This window comes from Liolophura sinensis, chromosome 12 (assembly GCF_032854445.1).
Source record: "Liolophura sinensis isolate JHLJ2023 chromosome 12, CUHK_Ljap_v2, whole genome shotgun sequence".
NCBI lineage: Eukaryota > Metazoa > Mollusca > Polyplacophora > Chitonida > Chitonidae > Liolophura > Liolophura sinensis.
Window position 1 is genome coordinate 8,555,116 of NC_088306.1, and position 18,609 is coordinate 8,573,724.

Below are 18,609 nucleotides of genomic sequence, written 5' to 3' on the forward strand. Positions count from 1 at the left end.
GTCTCTGCTTTTCTATATTTTCCCTCTTACTCTCCAAAACAGCGGTATACAAATGTACACATCCACAGACTTGTGTACGTTCAACTTTGAAATTGTGTGGCACTGATAAACAAAATAATATGGATGTGCATATGTGACACACTAGTGTGTACGACTGGTACACAGTTGTATTTTCACTGTTTGTGAAATAAGAGACATCGAAAATCTTGCTTCTAAGCTTATAGGAATTAACTCAGTATCAAATGCAAAGATAAAAATGACACTATTATTTTTCTTTCTGTCGCTCATTCAGACGACAGCTGCAATATGGAGACAAGGCAACATATGGCTGCATCCCATCAACGTCAGAAAGGTGAGTGTTTTTATATTAGCATGTATTCCTATATATTGCTGAGGATACATGTACATTACTTTAATCTGCACTTTTCATTACATTCAGTTACAGGGGAATGTACAACAATACAATTACTTTTCTGTTCTGTTTCTTTTCTATCCCTTTGAAGCAGATAAACTCAGTCAGGAATTTATCAGTAAAACAGTGAACAGTTCAGCTGTATATAAAAAATCAGAATTATATTTTTTCTACAGGTTTCTACTTTTCCACGCTTTTCCCATGCTGTGTACCAAATTTTCATGTTTTTTGTAGAAGACAGAGCATCAGCCTGACAGTGAAGACAGCATTAACAACTAGAGGAAGAGTCTGAATCAGCTGAAGCTAGTGATAGTGGTATGTACACCAATGGGTACATGTACGCCACAAGTGAAATCTGGCAATTTCATATGCATGACTTCCTCACTGTAGGAGCAAATGTCCTTGAGGTAGGAACTTCAAATTTTGGATGTGCTCAGTTAAGGGTCAACGTATTCACTTTAGGGTTTCCTATTTAAATTGGGTTCATTGCAATTAAATGTCTGGTTCTATGGCAACGAAATATAATAGCCATTTCAAAGACATGCTGTGAATAGAAGCGAAATCAGTTGAGATAGGAACTTTTGATTGGGATAAATTATCATTTGAGGGTGAACTAAGACCCTATATAAATTCGGGTCATTTGGCTTAAATTTCTGGTTTCTGTGGCAACCAACTGTAATAGCCATATGAAGGACAAGATGGGCACTTCAGATTTTGGATATGTGTTCAGTTCGGCGTGAACCAACACCCTATTTAAATGGAGGTTATATTGATTAAATTTCTTGTTTTTATGGCATCAAGTATATCTTACAACTGTTTGGACATGTATCTTTGTAACAGAATAAAAACTGAGCTTTTTTGTGTCTCCTGAAGACTTGACCGAAACACTAGACCTGTAGGGTTTGCACACAGCTGTATTACCTAATTTATTTATTTATTTATTTATTTATTTGATTCCTGTTTTACGCCGTACGCAAGAATATTTCACTTACACAATGGCGGCCATCATTATGGTGGGTGTAAGCCAGGCAGAACCCGGGGGAAACCCATGACCATCTGCAAGTTGCTGGAAGACTGATTACTTAATGCTGATGGGATTAAGTGTGCCCACTCACTTCTGGTTCTTGCATGTCTGGTTTTAATAGGAAAGCTTAGTGCTTGAAACTGAAACTTGTTTTATGTATAGCTTACAGTAGCAGGTATTGTATGAGATTGCGGAACATTTTTAACTTTTATTTTGTGTGTATGTTTTGTAATAGTTAGGTTGATTTCTTTTTATCCAGAAAACCGAGCTTATCATCCAACAGACTGAGTTTATCATAGATGGAAGGAAAGTGAAGAAGGGATTGTCAAGGCTCACTTCAATGTTATATGGGTGACAATTAAAAAGGATTCACAGGAAAGAGAGAAATCAACGTTTTTCTGAAGGATAATCTGTTTGTCTCATTTCCTGTCAAACCATCAAGCCAAGGTTATGAATGAGAAATATAAGCACAGAGTAAAGGTAAAAATATAACTTTTTGTAGTTAACCTAGTCACTAGGTTCACAAAGCTTCACTATACTGGCCTTTCTGAGTTGTACAAATAAGCTGCGCGTTTTTGGTTAAAATTTAGAATTTGCTTGACTCATCTGACATCATGATGGCAGTAGGTAAGATTTTCTCGGAGTGTGCGTGTTACTTAATTTGAACTGCGATATCTCGGTAATTACTCATCATAAATAAAGAGACAAGGTTTTTAAACTCAGGGGTGGAAACTTTATGATCTCGTTTATACCACAGTCTGTTTTTGTTTGTTCTTGTCATTTATTTATCATTAAATTCATTAATTCATTAAAAATTTCATAAATTATAATGAATTAATTAGATGCTCTCTGCAACATTGTGAACTGTGGTCTGATTTCAATACGTTATTTCTTTGGTTTGCTGTTTGGAATGTCATGTAGTTGCCTATGCATGTATGTAGCAGAATAATATGTAGTCTCATTCTGTGATTCTCAGTCACATTTGAAATATCTCTCTGAGCGAATATTTTATTACATTCAATCGAGGAAACTGCTTATTTGACTAGTAATGTTGATGAGATTGAGAAGAAATGACAGCGTAGTTGTGTGTAGTGAAAATAGAGACCCATTGCCACAGTCCAGTCTTTACATATATTTCGCAATGGCTGGGCACAATTTTCAAAAAAAAAAAAAGACGAATATCAGTCATCTTCATTCAAAGGCTTTGTTGAGTTTGAGCTTGTGTAGTGAGGCTTCCATTTTAACTCTGTTTCCGCATGAGGTTGTAAGTAAAGGTCGGCCAAGTAAGCATAAGATCATGCTCATCATTATGGATTTACGGTTTGGTGTCAGCGAACAAAATTAAATTGTGTGGCTGGTTGAAAAATGTTTTGCAATCATGTATATAGGAGTGTAATTAAATTGTATGTCAAAATGCTGAGTAGAATGTGTTAGTTAATAGCAGATTGTTGAATTAGTTGATGTTTTAGATGAGAGTCCTGTAACATAACCAGGTTTAGCACCACATATGGTTCTGTATTCCACAACATTACTTGTTCTGTTCGATTCATAATTTTAATCATTGACTGTACTAAAGTGAAATATACATAGATGTGGCACAAACACCATTAAAAAACCTCACGTATCACATGAAAATTACCTTGAATTGTGAGCATTTAAGATGATTTAAGATCACCTTTGTACACACTCCATGCCCATGTTTTTGTGAATCATGAAAGTGACAATAAATGCAGCTATGTTCAATAAGATACACATTGTGTACTTTGTTCTAGATTAGAAAACAGGAAGCAATAACCTCTTGTGTTTCTAGTATGAAATGTGAACCTATGAACAATGGGCTATTAGTACCAATTCATTGCATTTTGGTGATGGTCCAAATCCCTATTATTCACAATTGATAGAAAGCCTCCCTTTTTCGTGTTCAATTATAGGTCACACCAGACGTGGGTTCCATCCCACTCTCGAACAGGAAACTTTAAATGTTATCATTGTTCAGTTGTTTGTGGGGCCTTGGTGTCAACAGGAAATAGTTGTATATGATGTTACAGGAAGAGCTCACTTCACATCTCCAGCCTTTCACCACTATCATTGTTCAGTTGTTTGTGGGGCCTTGGTGTCAACAGGAAATAGTTGTATATGATGTTACAGGAAGAGCTCACTTCACATCTCCAGCCTTTCACCACTGTCAGATACACTCGTATCGGGAGGAGTTACAAGTTTCCTCGTATGAGCATATGTCAGATGTGGGAGAGTTTGCCAGTTACTCGCCAAAGGTCGATGGGTTACCGTGGCCACTCTGCTTCCCTCCACCACACCAACAAAATCTGGCCGCCATCAATTAATTTAAATAGTTTGATGTTAAGCAGCAATCAAAAATCAAAAAAATTGCCCTTGGGGCTTGGAGGCTATTAGTAATAGGCGCCCCTCTCTTGTGTATGCTTTTACGACTAGTTAGCCTGCCGTCCACAACTGTGACATGTCAGTTACTTGCGAAAGGAAATCGACCTTTCGCAAGTAACTGACAACAAAAAATTACAGATTTCTCTGGATCAGAGGATTGCACCCTTACCATATAATACCTTCTCGTTAACACAGTTGAGTTTACGACTTTAGCCAGCCATATTTCATAGGTTTGACAACATTCGTAAGGAGGGAGACATATTATATGGGGTCGTCTGAATGACACTGTGTAAACATTAGTCGACCAAAGGCAGACATGTACAACATTCTGTTATATGCGGTCGCCTGAATGACACCGTGTAAACACTGGTCTACCAAGGGAATACATTCGACATTCTCATTCGGGGCGTCTGAATGACACTGTGTAAAAGATGGTCTACCAAAGGCAGACATATACAGCATTCTGTTTTATGTGATCGTCTGAATGACACCGTGTAAACACTGGTTGACCAAAAGTAGTTATATACGACATTCTGTTATATGCGGTCGTCTGAATGACACTGTGTAAACACCGGTCGACCAAAGCAGACGTGACATTCTCTCATATATGGCCGTCTGAATGACCCTGTGTAAACACTGGTCAACCAAAAATAGTCATACACGACATTCTCATATATGATCGTCTGATTGACTGTGTGTATGAAGTATATGTTGTGTACTTGGGCGACCGTTTTAAAATAAAAAGTCATTTAGGTGACCAGCTTAACTTTGGGCGACCATTCTTGGTGTTTATGGGAATCCTATATTTCTAACAACTTTGATATATACAACATTGTCTTAAAAGGTATGAAAATTGGCATAGTTGGGAATACATCTTTACAAGAAGCGTAGATAAATAAAGTGGTGTAAAGATAAATAACTCCAAATAAGTGGTGGCTTTAGGAAATCTACACAGGTCTTTTAAAAAGGTACACATTTCTCTCCAAAGGTTCTTGGTGTTTATGGGAATCCCATATTTCTAACAACTTTGATATATACAACATTGTCTTAAAAGGTATGAAAGTTTGTCATTTGTGCGACATATTAACACCTAAACACAAGGTCTTATAATAGATAAAATATCACATGAAAATTTGTTATTTGGGCGACATATACAGATGTGGTCGCCTAAATGCCCAAAATGTTTGTGCACAAGGTAATATGTCATTTGGGCGACATATATGCGGTCGCCTAAATGACGCATTGACTTTTGGGTGACCAGATATATGCAGTGAATTGTGTATATTTGTTATTTAATAGATGATGAATTATTTTTCTATGCTGTTTGATGTGTAAATGGTTTAAGATGAAAATAAAAAAATTTTGTTCTACAGATGTTTATTTTGAGCGAATATATCAGTTTATGAAAGAATGGTTGCCCAAATGACTATTTTTCAGGAATGGTCGCCGAAATATACAATAAAGTGTTATATATATACGCACATCATATGTACATGAACATCGACTAAGTGAGAAGGCCTTCTATATACATGTATATATACATAAAAAAAAAAAGCACTGACAAGCCTATGAGGACATATTCATAAATTTAATAACTGACCTACAAACCGTGGATGACGTTGATAATATCACAACATCCCTAAACATTACCCAATTCATTCCTAAAAACAGAAATATTTGAAAAGAAAAATATATGTACATGTACAATATGTACACTTACAGTACATATAATGCCTACTTGCCTTAGCACATGATCAACAGCCAATGGTCCCACACTTCGTACTTTGTTGCATCACGAGCTGTCATGACGCTAAGTGACGTGTGAGATCACACAGTGACATCAGGCAACAGGTTGGGGTGCTCGCATTTGACAGCCTGTTTCAGTGTAGTCAGGTACGTGATTAAGGCCCACTTTTTCATGGTGGAGTGCAAGTTTCTGTTGATTGCCGTTCTCTGCGTCAGATGAACACCGAAATGTCTAAAAGAGGAGCACTGATCGTGTTTGAAGGTTGTGACCGCTGTGGGAAGACCACACAGTGTAAAAAGCTTGTCGAGGTTTTGGAAAATGAGAAGGAAGACGTTCAGTTCCTACCATCTCCAGGTATTTGATCAGGTTTCTTAAATGGAGAGCGCTCTGACGTGCCTTTGGCCGAACAAAAATTTTGTCAAACCTGATGTCAGGCAATCTCGGACTAGCTAGTGCAGGAAATGACAATACTGCGAGTCTAAAAACTATGTTGAAGTGACTCTGCCAGCATTTATCACCGGGGCAGTTTTATAGTGTAAAATAGCACCTACATATACTTTCACTTTCGCTTCTTATGTCGAATACATACTCCTTTGTTCGAGCAGCTATATGTTGGCCTACGCGCATGTCCTACTTCATAGTCGAGCAACAGGAATGTGGCGGCCACCGCCGTGGAGCATGTGGGGTGGAAACTTTCACGGCTATAATAAATCTATTCTAAAGCGAGAAGGGGTATATGGTTACAGTGCGATGTGGTCGGAAAGCGGGTCTTCAGGTAGTCCCTCTAAACCAGACTGTCCTAACCTACCGGTTTTCGGTTTGTCGAAATCCCTATCACATTCGTATACAAGTGGACACTGACGTAATCATTGTTAGCCAATGAACGCTCGTAGCCAATGTACGAGAAAAAAGCCTTCGCGAAAAACTACAAATTTCCATTGGTTGAAGTGGGTTAGTACTCTCTGGTTTGCAGGTTTCCTCTTTCCGTATAGCCTTTTCTAATTTATTTAATCTCACGGAACATGGCATGCAGACATAGCTCTCTCCTTATACCACAACAACGTCAGGGAAGACGAAATGGAAAGCGGCCAGGACCTCCTTAGAAGTCTTTGCTTTCCGTCATCAAATCACGCCTTTGAGATGTCACAACACGATTATTCACTGTGAATACAAGCTGTGCTAAACAAATTCTACAGTAAACCTTGAAATCCACATAATCTTTTCATTTTCTTTGGCGTGGCTATCGAATCGCATGATTGTCGTATATAGAGCCATAGGTGTCTGCACCTGTCAACTGTCATTTACTGTTTACGGCTTCCCGCCAGAAGAAAGTAGAGTCGGTTCCATTGGTCGGCCAGGACTATGTTAAATAGCTATGTTTACGTCACCGTATGCGTGTTGTGCAGGCTTTTCGGCAGAGGTTGAGTAGACTCACGGCTACGGTCCTCTGCATAATGAGAATAGTCTTTAGGTTGGTGTCCTTTATTTACACGAGACCTGTTCAAGAACAGAGGGAATCGGCCTGGACATTCTTTGGGTACGTAATTAATACTGTTAGTGTCGAGACTCCAATGACGCTAGCTAGGCCAGTATAGAAAAAGAGTGGGAGTCTTTCTGGGTTATCTTTTAGTGTATTTATCAGGTGCAGCATTGTGATGTGCTAGCACGCTAGCGAACAGGCCTATGTTTATACCAAACCAGGGAAAGGTGGTCCTTAACCGTAGGAAGGTCAGTAGTTTAGCACTAGCACTCCAGTTTCTGCCATCCATATGACTAGCCCAACTTCATACTAGTCCGAAATTGACCTGATGTTAGATTTGGCCAAATTTTATTTGTATGTATTATTATTATTATTATCTGTTAGCGTGCTAGCGCAGTGTAATGACCCAGGGGTCTCTCGCCAATGCGGTCGCTGTGAGTTCAAATCCAGCTCATGCTTGTACTTTCAGAAATACAAACCTGTAGTTTTCCATTCACTAACCTTGAACTCGGCCCTTTTGGCGTGTGGCTTGATATCGCCTACTTAATCGTTAAAAGTTCCTCTCCAGCCGTACGTGGGAAGGTCTTCAGCAACCTGCGGATGATCGTGGGTTTCCTCCGGGCGCTGTCCGGTTTCCACCCACCATAATGCTGGCCGCCGTCGTATAAGTGAAATATTTTTGAGTATGGCGTAAAACACCAATCAAAAAAATAAATAAATATTATTATCTGGTGAACAAACAAATACCTACCAAATACTTGGCCACAGGATAAAAAAAAACAACCCTGCTAAAGCTGTTCTCACCTAAACATTTTACACAACAGTGACAAAGACAAAAACACATCCATTATCACAAAATAATTTTCTTTGATTTTGTTCAAATGAAATTGAGGTACGTGTACAGATGTTTTTTTTTTTTTTTTTGTTGTAGATCGAAAGACTGTGATTGGGAAGCTGATCGATGAATATTTAAATGGCAAGTTAGAACTGGATGATCATGTGATTCACCTACTGTTCTCAGCCAATCGGTGGGAGGCTGCGTAAGTGTGCACACATTTGTTGACTCAGGTGGGGCTTTTACAGCTCAAAAATGAGTGCACATTCAGGGCCATATCCAAGAATATTTCCGCCAAATTACAGCATCCTCTAAATAAGCCCATATTATGGAGAGTATTCCCTTAAATTTTGGAAAAAAAACTTGTTCATGAAAAACTGACTGCAAAGATTTATAAGTGATTTTGACACAAAATTTGGCTATATGGGGAATTAGTTTTAGTTCTCTGAATAAGTGAAAATCTTTCTCTTCCAAATTAGCCTTCTACATGGGTGAAGGTATTAAAACATGTGTTTGGCCATAGCATTATAGGGATAGGATTCATGCATCACATTCTGAAAATGCCTAGCTGTGGGTACATGTATATGTAGTTTTTTTCATTTTACAGCAAAAAGATGAAGGAGCTGTTGCAAGGGGGGACAACTCTGATAGTTGATCGCTATGCATATTCGGGTGTGGCATACAGAGTCGCTAAGGTACGTATACAACTGTGTAAAGAAGGAGGTGCGTGCCATCGTTTCATCTGTTGTTCTTACAAAAGTCCCCTAAGTCACAAAACGAAGGATCAAACCCAGGTCTGGTCATACCAAAGAGTTTTTAAATTATACCTGTTGCTGCTTTCCTTGGCGCTCAGCACTGAGAGGTTAGAACAAGGAAATAGGAGTGGTTGGCCCGGTGTCAGGATAATGTGAAAGGGTAGGGTGTCATGTCTGGTGTCTTTGGCATCATGCTTCAGTGGCGGCAGCACTTTAGAAGCTTGGACTCCCTTACAAGAAGACAGAGTACATGTACTCACACCTAATGACTCCTCATTGCCGTACAACCCCGAGCATAAATATGTACACATGTTCCAGTCATGCTTTTGACATACTACCAGAAATCATCTGTCAGATCAGTTAAATTAGCTTTATTCATGTTAACCCTCTGCTTGACCCATATCATTTATAACTAATATCGTAATAGCGGCCCGTTCCGTTCCATTGGGTTCGACCGCCAAGTCGCAAAGGAGAACAAACGCCAACGTTTTCTGCTACTAAAGCCTTTTATTATATTGTTGCTCTGTAAAAACAAGACAAATACAGTACAATCAACAAAATATGACATGGACACGTGATGAATACAAACAGTTGTTTTGAAAATTTTCTCTAAATTTGAATACGACGCCAAACTTACACAAAACTACCACCATATAAAAGAAAAGAACAGATATGAACCATTTTGTTCTTGTTACGCAGAAACGCAGAATAGCAGAATGGGAAAAACGCATGCAGCGGCAAAGCACGACCTCTGCTGGTCAATGACCACACCAGATTCTGCCTGACCACACCCGAATGCTGTAAAGAGGCGCTCTATCAGGGGGGACAAGCTATGTGTGCTGTGAACTACAGCTTTCACATACCTCCTCAAAATCATAAGTGGGGATAGTTTTAGGTGCTACTCCAGCTACTCCAGAACAAGCAGAACCAGCTTCTGGACCGGTCGGTATAGTTGGCTCAACGGCCGTGTATGCGCACCCTTCGCATCATGAGAATGGTCACCAACAACAAGCTTAACCTTCTGATGCGCATCAAGGTGAAATTTACCTTGAGGAGGCAACAAAACCTCTGATTGCATAGTAAAGAGATGATTTAGAGTAAGCGGTTCAACTGACAGAGGATCATTTAAGTTATGAACGGTGAATGGACAACTGTTTACTACTGTGACGTCTTGATACAAAAAGGTTCTAAATGACTCAAAGTCAAGGCATGTACCAGAGGAGTCCAAAAGTGACAACAATGCCGACCGCACTGTCCGGATCTGGCGCTCCCAAGATACCCCCCATATGACTTGCTGCTGCAACATTCGTTTTAAATGCCACATAGTCGCAGTCCCTTGTCAACAAATACTCACGCACGCAATCATGATCCATCTCGTCGTCTGCTGCGCGAAGCTCGCGTTCTGCGCCTACAAAGTTTGTGCCTCGGTCTGAAAGCAACCGTCTTATGGATCCATGTAATGACACAAACCGTCGAAGCATGTTAATGAAAGAGCCAGTGGTGAGATCTTTCATTGCCTCTGTATGGAGGGTCCACGATGGTCCAAAGATGTCTACACGGCTGTACGCCCATGGAGGAGCTGGGCAAAGACGATCGATTGGTAGATCAGCCATCTTCTGTTCCTGTAGAGGACGACACATCTGGGTAGATCAGCCATCTTCTGTTCCTGTAGAGGCCGACACATCTGGGTAGATCAGTCATCTTCTGTTCCTGTAGAGGCCCACACATCTGGGTAGATCAGCCATCTTCTGTTCATGTAGAGGCTGACACATCTGGGTAGATCAGCCATCTTCTGTTCCTGTAGAGGCCGACACATCTGGGTAGATCAGCCATCTTCTGTTCATGTAGAGGCCGACACATCTGGGTACATCAGCCATCTTCTGTTCCTGTAGAGGCCGACACATCTGGGTAGATCAGCCATCTTCTGTTCCTGTAGAGGCCGACACATCTGGGTAGATCAGCCATCTTCTGTTCCTGTAGAGGCCGACACATCTGGGTAGATCAGCCATCTTCTGTTCCTGTAGAGGCCGACACATCTGGGTAGATCAGCCATCTTCTGTTCATGTAGAGGCCGACACATCTGGGTAGATCAGCCATCTTCTGTTCATGTAGAGGCCGACACGTCTGGGTAGATCAGCCATCTTCTGTTCCTGTAGAGGCTGACACGTCTGGGTAGATCAGCCATCTTCTGTTCCTGTAGAGGCCGACACATCTGGGTAGATCAGCCATCTTCTGTTCCTGTAGAGGCCGACACATCTGGGTAGATCAGCCATCTTCTGTTCCTGTAGAGGCTGACACATCTGGTCCTGTAGAGGCCGACACATCTGGGTAGATCAGCCATCTTCTGTTCCTGTAGAGGCCGACACATCTGGGTAGATCAGCCATCTTCTGTTCTTGTAGAGGCCGACACATCTGTGTAGATCAGCCATCTTCTGTTCCTGTAGAGGCCGACACATCTGGGTAGATCAGCCATCTTCTGTTCCTGTAGAGGCCGACACATCTGGGTAGATCAGCCATCTTCTGTTCCTGTAGAGGCCGACACATGTGGGTAGATCAGCCATCTTCTGTTCCTGTAGAGGCCGACACATCTGGGTAGATCAGCCATCTTCTGTTCCTGTAGAGGCTGACACATGTGGGTAGATCAGCCATCTTCTGTTCCTGTAGAGGCCGACACATCTGGGTAGATCAGCCATCTTCTGTTCCTGTAGAGGCCGACACATCTGGGTAGATCAGCCATCTTCTGTTCCTGTAGAGGCCGACACATCTGGGTAGATCAGCCATCTTCTGTTCCTGTAGAGGCCGACACATCTGGGTAGATCAGCCATCTTCTGTTCCTGTAGAGGCTGACACATCTGGGTAGATCAGCCATCTTCTGTTTCTGTAGAGGCCGACACATCTTCCAACACTGGACACAATTATATATATATAGACCGCACAAGTACAACCCACTATCCAAAAATCACTTGACCTTACATGGTTAACGGTTATCCCACGGTTCTGTTTCCTTATGACAGTGACGAATTACCATTTCGGTCAGCTGATGCTTTCATGGGAGAATCATAGAATGCCGAACAACGCTGGGCAATCCTGACTTGCGCAATCTTCTTCATACTCTCATCAAGCCAGCCTTACCTAGAATTGGATCCAAGCAGTACAAGGTACCGGTGCGCTTGAGTGTCTTCTTTCTATGATTGGAAGATTGTAGACCTGTATCTGGCTCACCAATTCCCAGTGAAACTAAGGCAGTTCCTTCACTGGGGAAGGCCTCCCACTGCACCACCTTCAAAATATCATCCTCGGCCTGTCTCCAGAGCTTCACAATGACAGGATCGATATACTGGAGTTGTTTGCTGCTTGATTGAGTTCTTACTCTGACTTTATCACATCGACTACGACTTAACAACCACCACTTTAGCCTCAGACAGTTTGCTACAAATTCGCTTTAAGCGAAACCACTTGGACAAATGAGCTAATCTACCTAAATCAAAACCAGACTCAACCTGATTGGACTGGGTAGCAGCAGATACCATGATTTCTCTGTGTTCTCAAAGTCTATTCTCCATGTGTAACATGTGCCATAAAGTATTTCCTGTGTGCTCACAATCTATTGTCACAGTCCATTCTGCATGTGTAACACGTGACATGAAGTACATGTATTTTCTGTATGCTCACAGTCTATTTTCCATGTGTAACATGTGACATCAAGTATTCTCCATGGCTGTGCTCACCATTTTACCACAGGTTCTGTGTTCAGCATGTGCCTGCCATGTATATGTATTCAAAGTTTCCTCACCATCTGATCTCTGTGTACCATGTGTACAGCCATCTATTCTTCATGTGCTCACCATTTTGCCTCTTTGTGTACCATGCGTGATCATCTGTCCTCCAAGTGCTCACCATTTTATCTCTGTATGCACCATGTGCTCACCATTTTATCTCTGTGTACCATGTGTGATCATGTACGTGTATTTTCTCGGTCTACCATGTACTCATCATCTTACCTCTGTGTGTGTACCATGTGCTCATGATGCATTCTGTGTGTGTACCATGTGTCAATGTGTACTACATGTTCACCATGCCATTCCTGTGTATACCATGTGCTCACAATGCATTCTCTGTGTGTACCATGTGTCACTGTGTACTACATGTTCACCATGCCATTCCTGTGTATACCATGTGCTCACAATGCATTGTGTGTGTGTGTACCACGTGTCACTGTGTAGGCCTACTACATGTTCACCATGCCATTCCTGTGTATACCATGTGCTCACGATGCATTCTCTGTGTGTACCATGTGTCACTGTGTACTACATGTTCACCATGCCATTCCTGTGTATACCATGTGCTCACGATGCATTATCTGTGTGTACCATGTGTCACTGTGTACTACATGTTCACCATGCCATTCCTGTGTATACCATGTGCTCACGATGCATTCTCTGTGTGTACCATGTGTCACTGTGTACTACATGTTCACCATGCCATTCTCTGTGTATACCATGTTCTCACAATGCATTCTCTGTGTGTACCATGTGTCACTGTGTACTACATGTTCACCATGCCATTCCTGTGTATACCATGTGCTCACAATGCATTGTGTGTGTGTGTACCATGTGTCACTGTGAACTGCATGTTCAACATGCCATTCCTGTGTATACCATGTGCTCACAATGCATTGTGTGTGTGTACCATGTGGCACTGTGTACTACATGTTCACCATGCCATTCCTGTGTATACCATGTGCTCACAATGCATTCTGTGTGTGTACCATGTGTCACTGTGTACTACATGTTCACCATGCCATTCCTGTGTATACCATGTGCTCACAATGCATTGTGTGTGTGTGTGTACCATGTGTCACTGTGTACTGCATGTTCAACATGCCATTCCTGTGTATACCATGTGCTCACAATGCATTGTGTGTGTGTACCATGTGTCACTGTGTACTACATGTTCACCATGCCATTCCTGTGTATACCATGTGCTCACAATGCATTCTGTGTGTGTACCATGTGTCACTGTGTACTACATGTTCACCATGCCATTCCTGTGTATACCATGTGCTCACAGTGCATTCTCTGTGTGTACCATGTGTCACTGTGTACTACATGTTCACCATGCCATTCCTGTGTATACCATGTGCTCACAATGCATTCTGTGTGTGTACCATGTGTCACTGTGTACTACATGTTCACCATGCCATTCCTGTGTATACCATGTGCTCACAATGCATTCTGTGTGTGTACCATGTGTCATTGTGTACTACATGTTCACCATGCCATTCCTGTGTATACCATGTGCTCACAGTGCATTCTCTGTGTGTACCATGTGTCACTGTGTACTACATGTTCACCATGCCATTCCTGTGTATACCATGTGCTCACAGTGCATTCTGTGTGTGTACCATGTGTCACTGTGTACTACATGTTCACCATGCCATTCCTGTGTATACCATGTGCTCACAATGCATGGTGTGTGTGTGTACCATGTGTCACTGTGTACTACATGTTCACCATGCCATTCCTGTGTATACCATGTTCTCACAATGCATTCTGTGTGTGTACCATGTAACTGTGTACTGCATGTTCACCATGCCATTCCCGTGTATACCATGTGCTCCACGATGCATTCTCTGTGTGTACCATGTGTCACTGTGTACTACATGTTCAACATGCCATTCCTGTGTATACCATGTGCTCACAATGCATTCTTTGTGTGTACCATGTGTCACTGTGTACTACATGTTCAACATGCCATTCCTGTGTATACCATGTGCTCACAATGCATTCTCTGTGTGTACCATGTAACTGTGTACTACATGTTCACCATGCCATTCCTCTGTATACCATGTGCTCACAATGCATTCTCTGTGTGTACCATGTAACTGTGTACTGCATGTTCACCATGCCATTCCTGTGTGTTCCATACATGTATGTTTTTGGTGCTGGCAGGGTGGTTTGGCAGTGGACTGGTGTAAGCAGCCTGACGTAGGCCTTCCTAAACCTGACCTGGTGATCTACCTGACACTTAGTCCGGAGAAGGCGGCTCGCAGAGAAGACTTCGGCCGTGAGAGGTTCGAGCAGATAGAATTTCAGAAGAAAGTGGCTGAAAGCTTTGAAATTATTCGGGAAAAAGACTGGAAGGTAAGACTTATAAAAGAATATGTGAAACAATTGATTTTTAATTCTTAATGCGGAGTTTATGATGTGGCCTAGTGAACATTTGACTTGCATTTTTAGCTCCTCTGCTCACATTGGTGTACTGATGCACTGTTTGTAAACTCATGTCATGACGTTTGTTGTGTATCTGTATGGACATATAGGTGTGTTGGTTTCCTCTTAGCTCTGGAGAATCACAACATTCGAAGAAATGACTTATTCCAGATTACAGGGTACAGGTTCCTACATCATGGTCTTGAAATCCTAGAAATCGAAAGTACCTTTAGCAGACTTTGAAGAGTGTTCTCTCGGAGAAATGTGTTCAACAGCGTATCTGTAATTGCTTGAAGCACTGTTGTGTATATGGGCATGTGAGCATTAAATAAATTAGATTGTTTTACTTTCTTGTAAGCTTTTATATAAACTGTAGAATATTTAATCCAGTTAATATGGATATATGGAATTTGGGCTTAGAAGAGCCATGACAAAGCCTTGATATTTGAAATCTTCTGGGTCTTTGAACCCTAAATGTTCATCAGCTGTCTAATTAAGAAGGGAAGCAGGGTCAAATACGTCTTTAATTTGGACATTCCATTAGTTGAACTAAAATTGAGAAAAACTGGGCTAAATATGTGGTTTTAGTATTAACGATACTGCATAAAAAGAAATTTTAAACTAACATTAAATTCCATTAAAAAATTTGGGCTCCCATACTACATGGGAATGAAAAATTGCCAGCATGTTTCCCTCGGAAAAAACATATTTTAGACATATATATTTGGGTTACAGGTTATAGACGCTGACAAGAATATAGAGGATCTTCATGCAGAAATAAAAAGCTTGGTGAAGAAAACCATGAAAGATGTTCAGTGGGAAGACATCAGAGCTTTGTGGACATGATAAAAGTACTGACTTTTTGTTGTTGAAACAGTGTTTTTAAAGACCATGAACAAAGCATTATTAAGCACTTAAAAAGGTTATTATATCCGGAGAGATTTATCAAATTTCACTATGCAATTTATCTGTTTACTTCTTTTTCACTTTTGTCCTAATAATATTTAAGGTACTTAAAGTAGTTACATGTTGATATACCCATTTTTACCCAAGAATCCTGTTTTTGTGTACTGGTAGCATAGTCTTGATTTTGATATGCCCATTTTTGTCATAAAAACTGTGATAAGACAAGATTGAAAAATGTGATAAGACAAGATTAGATTATTATGTTTTGTGAAAGAATCCTGTTTTTGTGTAGCATAGTCTTGATTTTGATATGCCCATTTTTGTCATAAAAACTGTGATAAGACAAGATTGAAAAATGTGATAAGACAAGATTAGATTATTATGTTTTGTGAAAGAATCCTGTTTTTGTGTAGCATAGTCTTGATTTTGATATGCCCATTTTTGTCATAAAAACTGTGATAAGACAAGATTGAAAAATGTGATAAGACAAGATTAGATTATTATGTTTTGTGAAAGAATCCTGTTTTTGTGTAGCATAATCTTGATTTTGATATGCCCATTTTTGTCATAAAAACTGTGATAAGACAAGATTGAAGAATGTGATAAGACAAGATTAGATTATGTTTTGTGAAAGAATCCTGTTTTTGTGTAGCATAGTCTTGATTTTGATATGCCCATTTTTGTCATAAAAACTGTGATAAGACAAGATTGAAAAAAGTGATGAGACAAGATTAGATTATGTTTTGTGAAAGTATCCAGTTTTTGTGTAGCATAGTCTTGATTTTGATATGCCCATTTTTGTCATAAAAACTGTGATAAGACAAGATTGAAAAATGTGATTAGACAAGATTAGATCATTATGTATTATGAAAGTATCCTGTTTTTATGTAGCATAGTCTTGATTTTTTACCTGTGCATAAAACACTAATCTTTTTGTATAAAAAGAAGACAATTTTTGTTGACATGGCTTGGTAATACTTTAAATCAACTTTTAATTTGGAATTTTTATGTGGCCATGGGATGAACCTCAATACTGTCATCACTGCTACTGTACACTTTTAAATCTGTATGACAACTCATTAAAAGAAAAGGCTTTTTTTAGTGTGAAAAAGGGCAAAAAAGGAATCCATTGATGTCACATCAGAATTAGGTGTGTTCACGGATAGAGTAGCTGTTTTAAATCTATACATGTAAAGCATACATTTTATCGACGTTAATTCTTTTAAACATCATGAAAATCCCCTTCATGTATTGTCACAAAGCACTTGAGATGCCTTATTTGACTCATTCAGGCCAAACCAAGCTTAATTGTTGTTTAATAGGCAGAATACTAAAATCTTATTTTCAATGTTTGATTTTTTTTTTTTTTTTTTTTGATTGGTGTTTTACGCCGTACTCAAGAATATTTTACTTATACGACGGCGGCCAGCATTATGGTGGGTGGAAACCGGGCACAGCCCGGGGGAAACCCACCACCATCCACAGGTTGCTGGCAGACCTTCCCACTTACGGCCGGAGAGGAAGCCAGCATGAGCTGGACTTGAACTCACAGCGACCGCATTGGTGAGAGGCTCCTGAGTCATTACGCTGCGCTAGCGCGCTAACCGACTGAGCCACGGGGCCCCTCAATGTTTGAAGATGGTGTAAAAATAAATACTTGAAAATCATCTGATTGGTGGAAAATGTGGATTGTCCTGGCAGTTTTCCTGTTAAACACATGTATGTGCTTGGAAAGCCTAGAAGAACAGGAATATCGCAAAAACATGGGGATCATAAAAAAAATGGAAAGGTAGAATTTCAGTTTTATGCGTATATTCTGTTTCTGGATTTTTAGGAATCAGCTCCTCAGAAAACACAAATTATAATTGGTGTCACCTTACATAGAGGCTACAACATTCCAAATAAGATACACATTCTCTATTTACACAAACTACTTGTATTAGAATATGTTTTGTACATAGTATATATATATATTCTAATAACTCTGTGATAGGAGATTTGTGATGTATTTATAGCCCATATTCTGAATTATTCTCTGTCAACCCAAAGTCTTTGGATAAAAAATCATGAAGAAAACTCGAGACATTTTAGTTGAATGGATTTTACTTCAGTGTGATCAGTTGTAATGATTAGATATTGAATTCATGCAAGTTAAATACTAAAATGCGTTGAACTCATCATCTTGAAAACAACGGAGATGGCATTCAAACTATTAGCCCATGGGCAATATGGTTAAATATTTGATGTTTTCAGTTGGTTTGGCCAGTGTTTTAATTGTTCAGTGCCGTACGTGGGAAGGTCCTACAGCAACCTGCGGATGGTCATGAATTTTCCCCGGGCTCTGCCTGGTTTCCTCCCACCATCATGCTGGCCACTGTCGTATCAGTGAAATATTCTTGAGTACGGCGTAGAACACCAATCAAATAAATAAATAATTGTTCAGTGTCTTATCAGGTGCTTGATCTGCCTGGTTTCTTCTGCTCTGCCTGGTTTCTTCTTCTCTGCCTGGTTTCTTCTGTCAGGTTTCCTAATCCCTAAAACTCACTCTTGACATGGAGCAGACCATTGCCAAGTATTTACATGTAAGAATGAAAGCTTGGGGTTTTACTTCGTACATAACCATTTTTAATTCCTTTTTAATATTTTGTGTTTTCAGTTGGTTTGGCCAGTGCTTTTGTTCAGTTCCATTAGGCGGGGGCGGATATGGTGGCTTATGGTTAAATCGTCCGTCCATGCATGAATCAAATGTGGGTCAGGTCATACGGAAGACTTTAAAAATGGTCTTGTTGTTGCCTCGCTTGTCACTCGGCGCGGAGAGATTTGAGCAAGGAAACATGA

General features: G+C 40.3%; 1 protein-coding gene across 1 annotated transcript; it reads left to right on the plus strand.

The window, feature by feature from the left end:
* Window positions 1–5,672: 5,672 nt before the first annotated feature.
* Window positions 5,673–17,852, plus strand: LOC135479414 (thymidylate kinase-like). Its single transcript, XM_064759241.1, has 6 exons — window positions 5,673–5,937; window positions 7,995–8,103; window positions 8,506–8,593; window positions 9,353–9,410; window positions 14,543–14,796; window positions 15,601–17,852. Exons 1-6 carry the CDS (start codon window positions 5,799–5,801, stop codon window positions 15,709–15,711), a joined length of 759 nt encoding a protein of 252 aa, XP_064615311.1. The 5' UTR covers window positions 5,673–5,798; the 3' UTR covers window positions 15,712–17,852.
* Window positions 17,853–18,609: the final 757 nt, after the last annotated feature.

Coding starts and splice junctions, on each gene's coding strand:
- LOC135479414 (XM_064759241.1), top strand. CDS start 5,799: ATGAACACCGAAATGTCTAAAAGAGGAGCACTGATCGTGTTTGAAGGT. Junction 5,938..7,994: donor TCAGTTCCTACCATCTCCAG/GTATTTGATCAG, acceptor TTTTTGTTGTAG/ATCGAAAGACTGTGATTGGG. Junction 14,797..15,600: donor TTCGGGAAAAAGACTGGAAG/GTAAGACTTATA, acceptor TTTGGGTTACAG/GTTATAGACGCTGACAAGAA.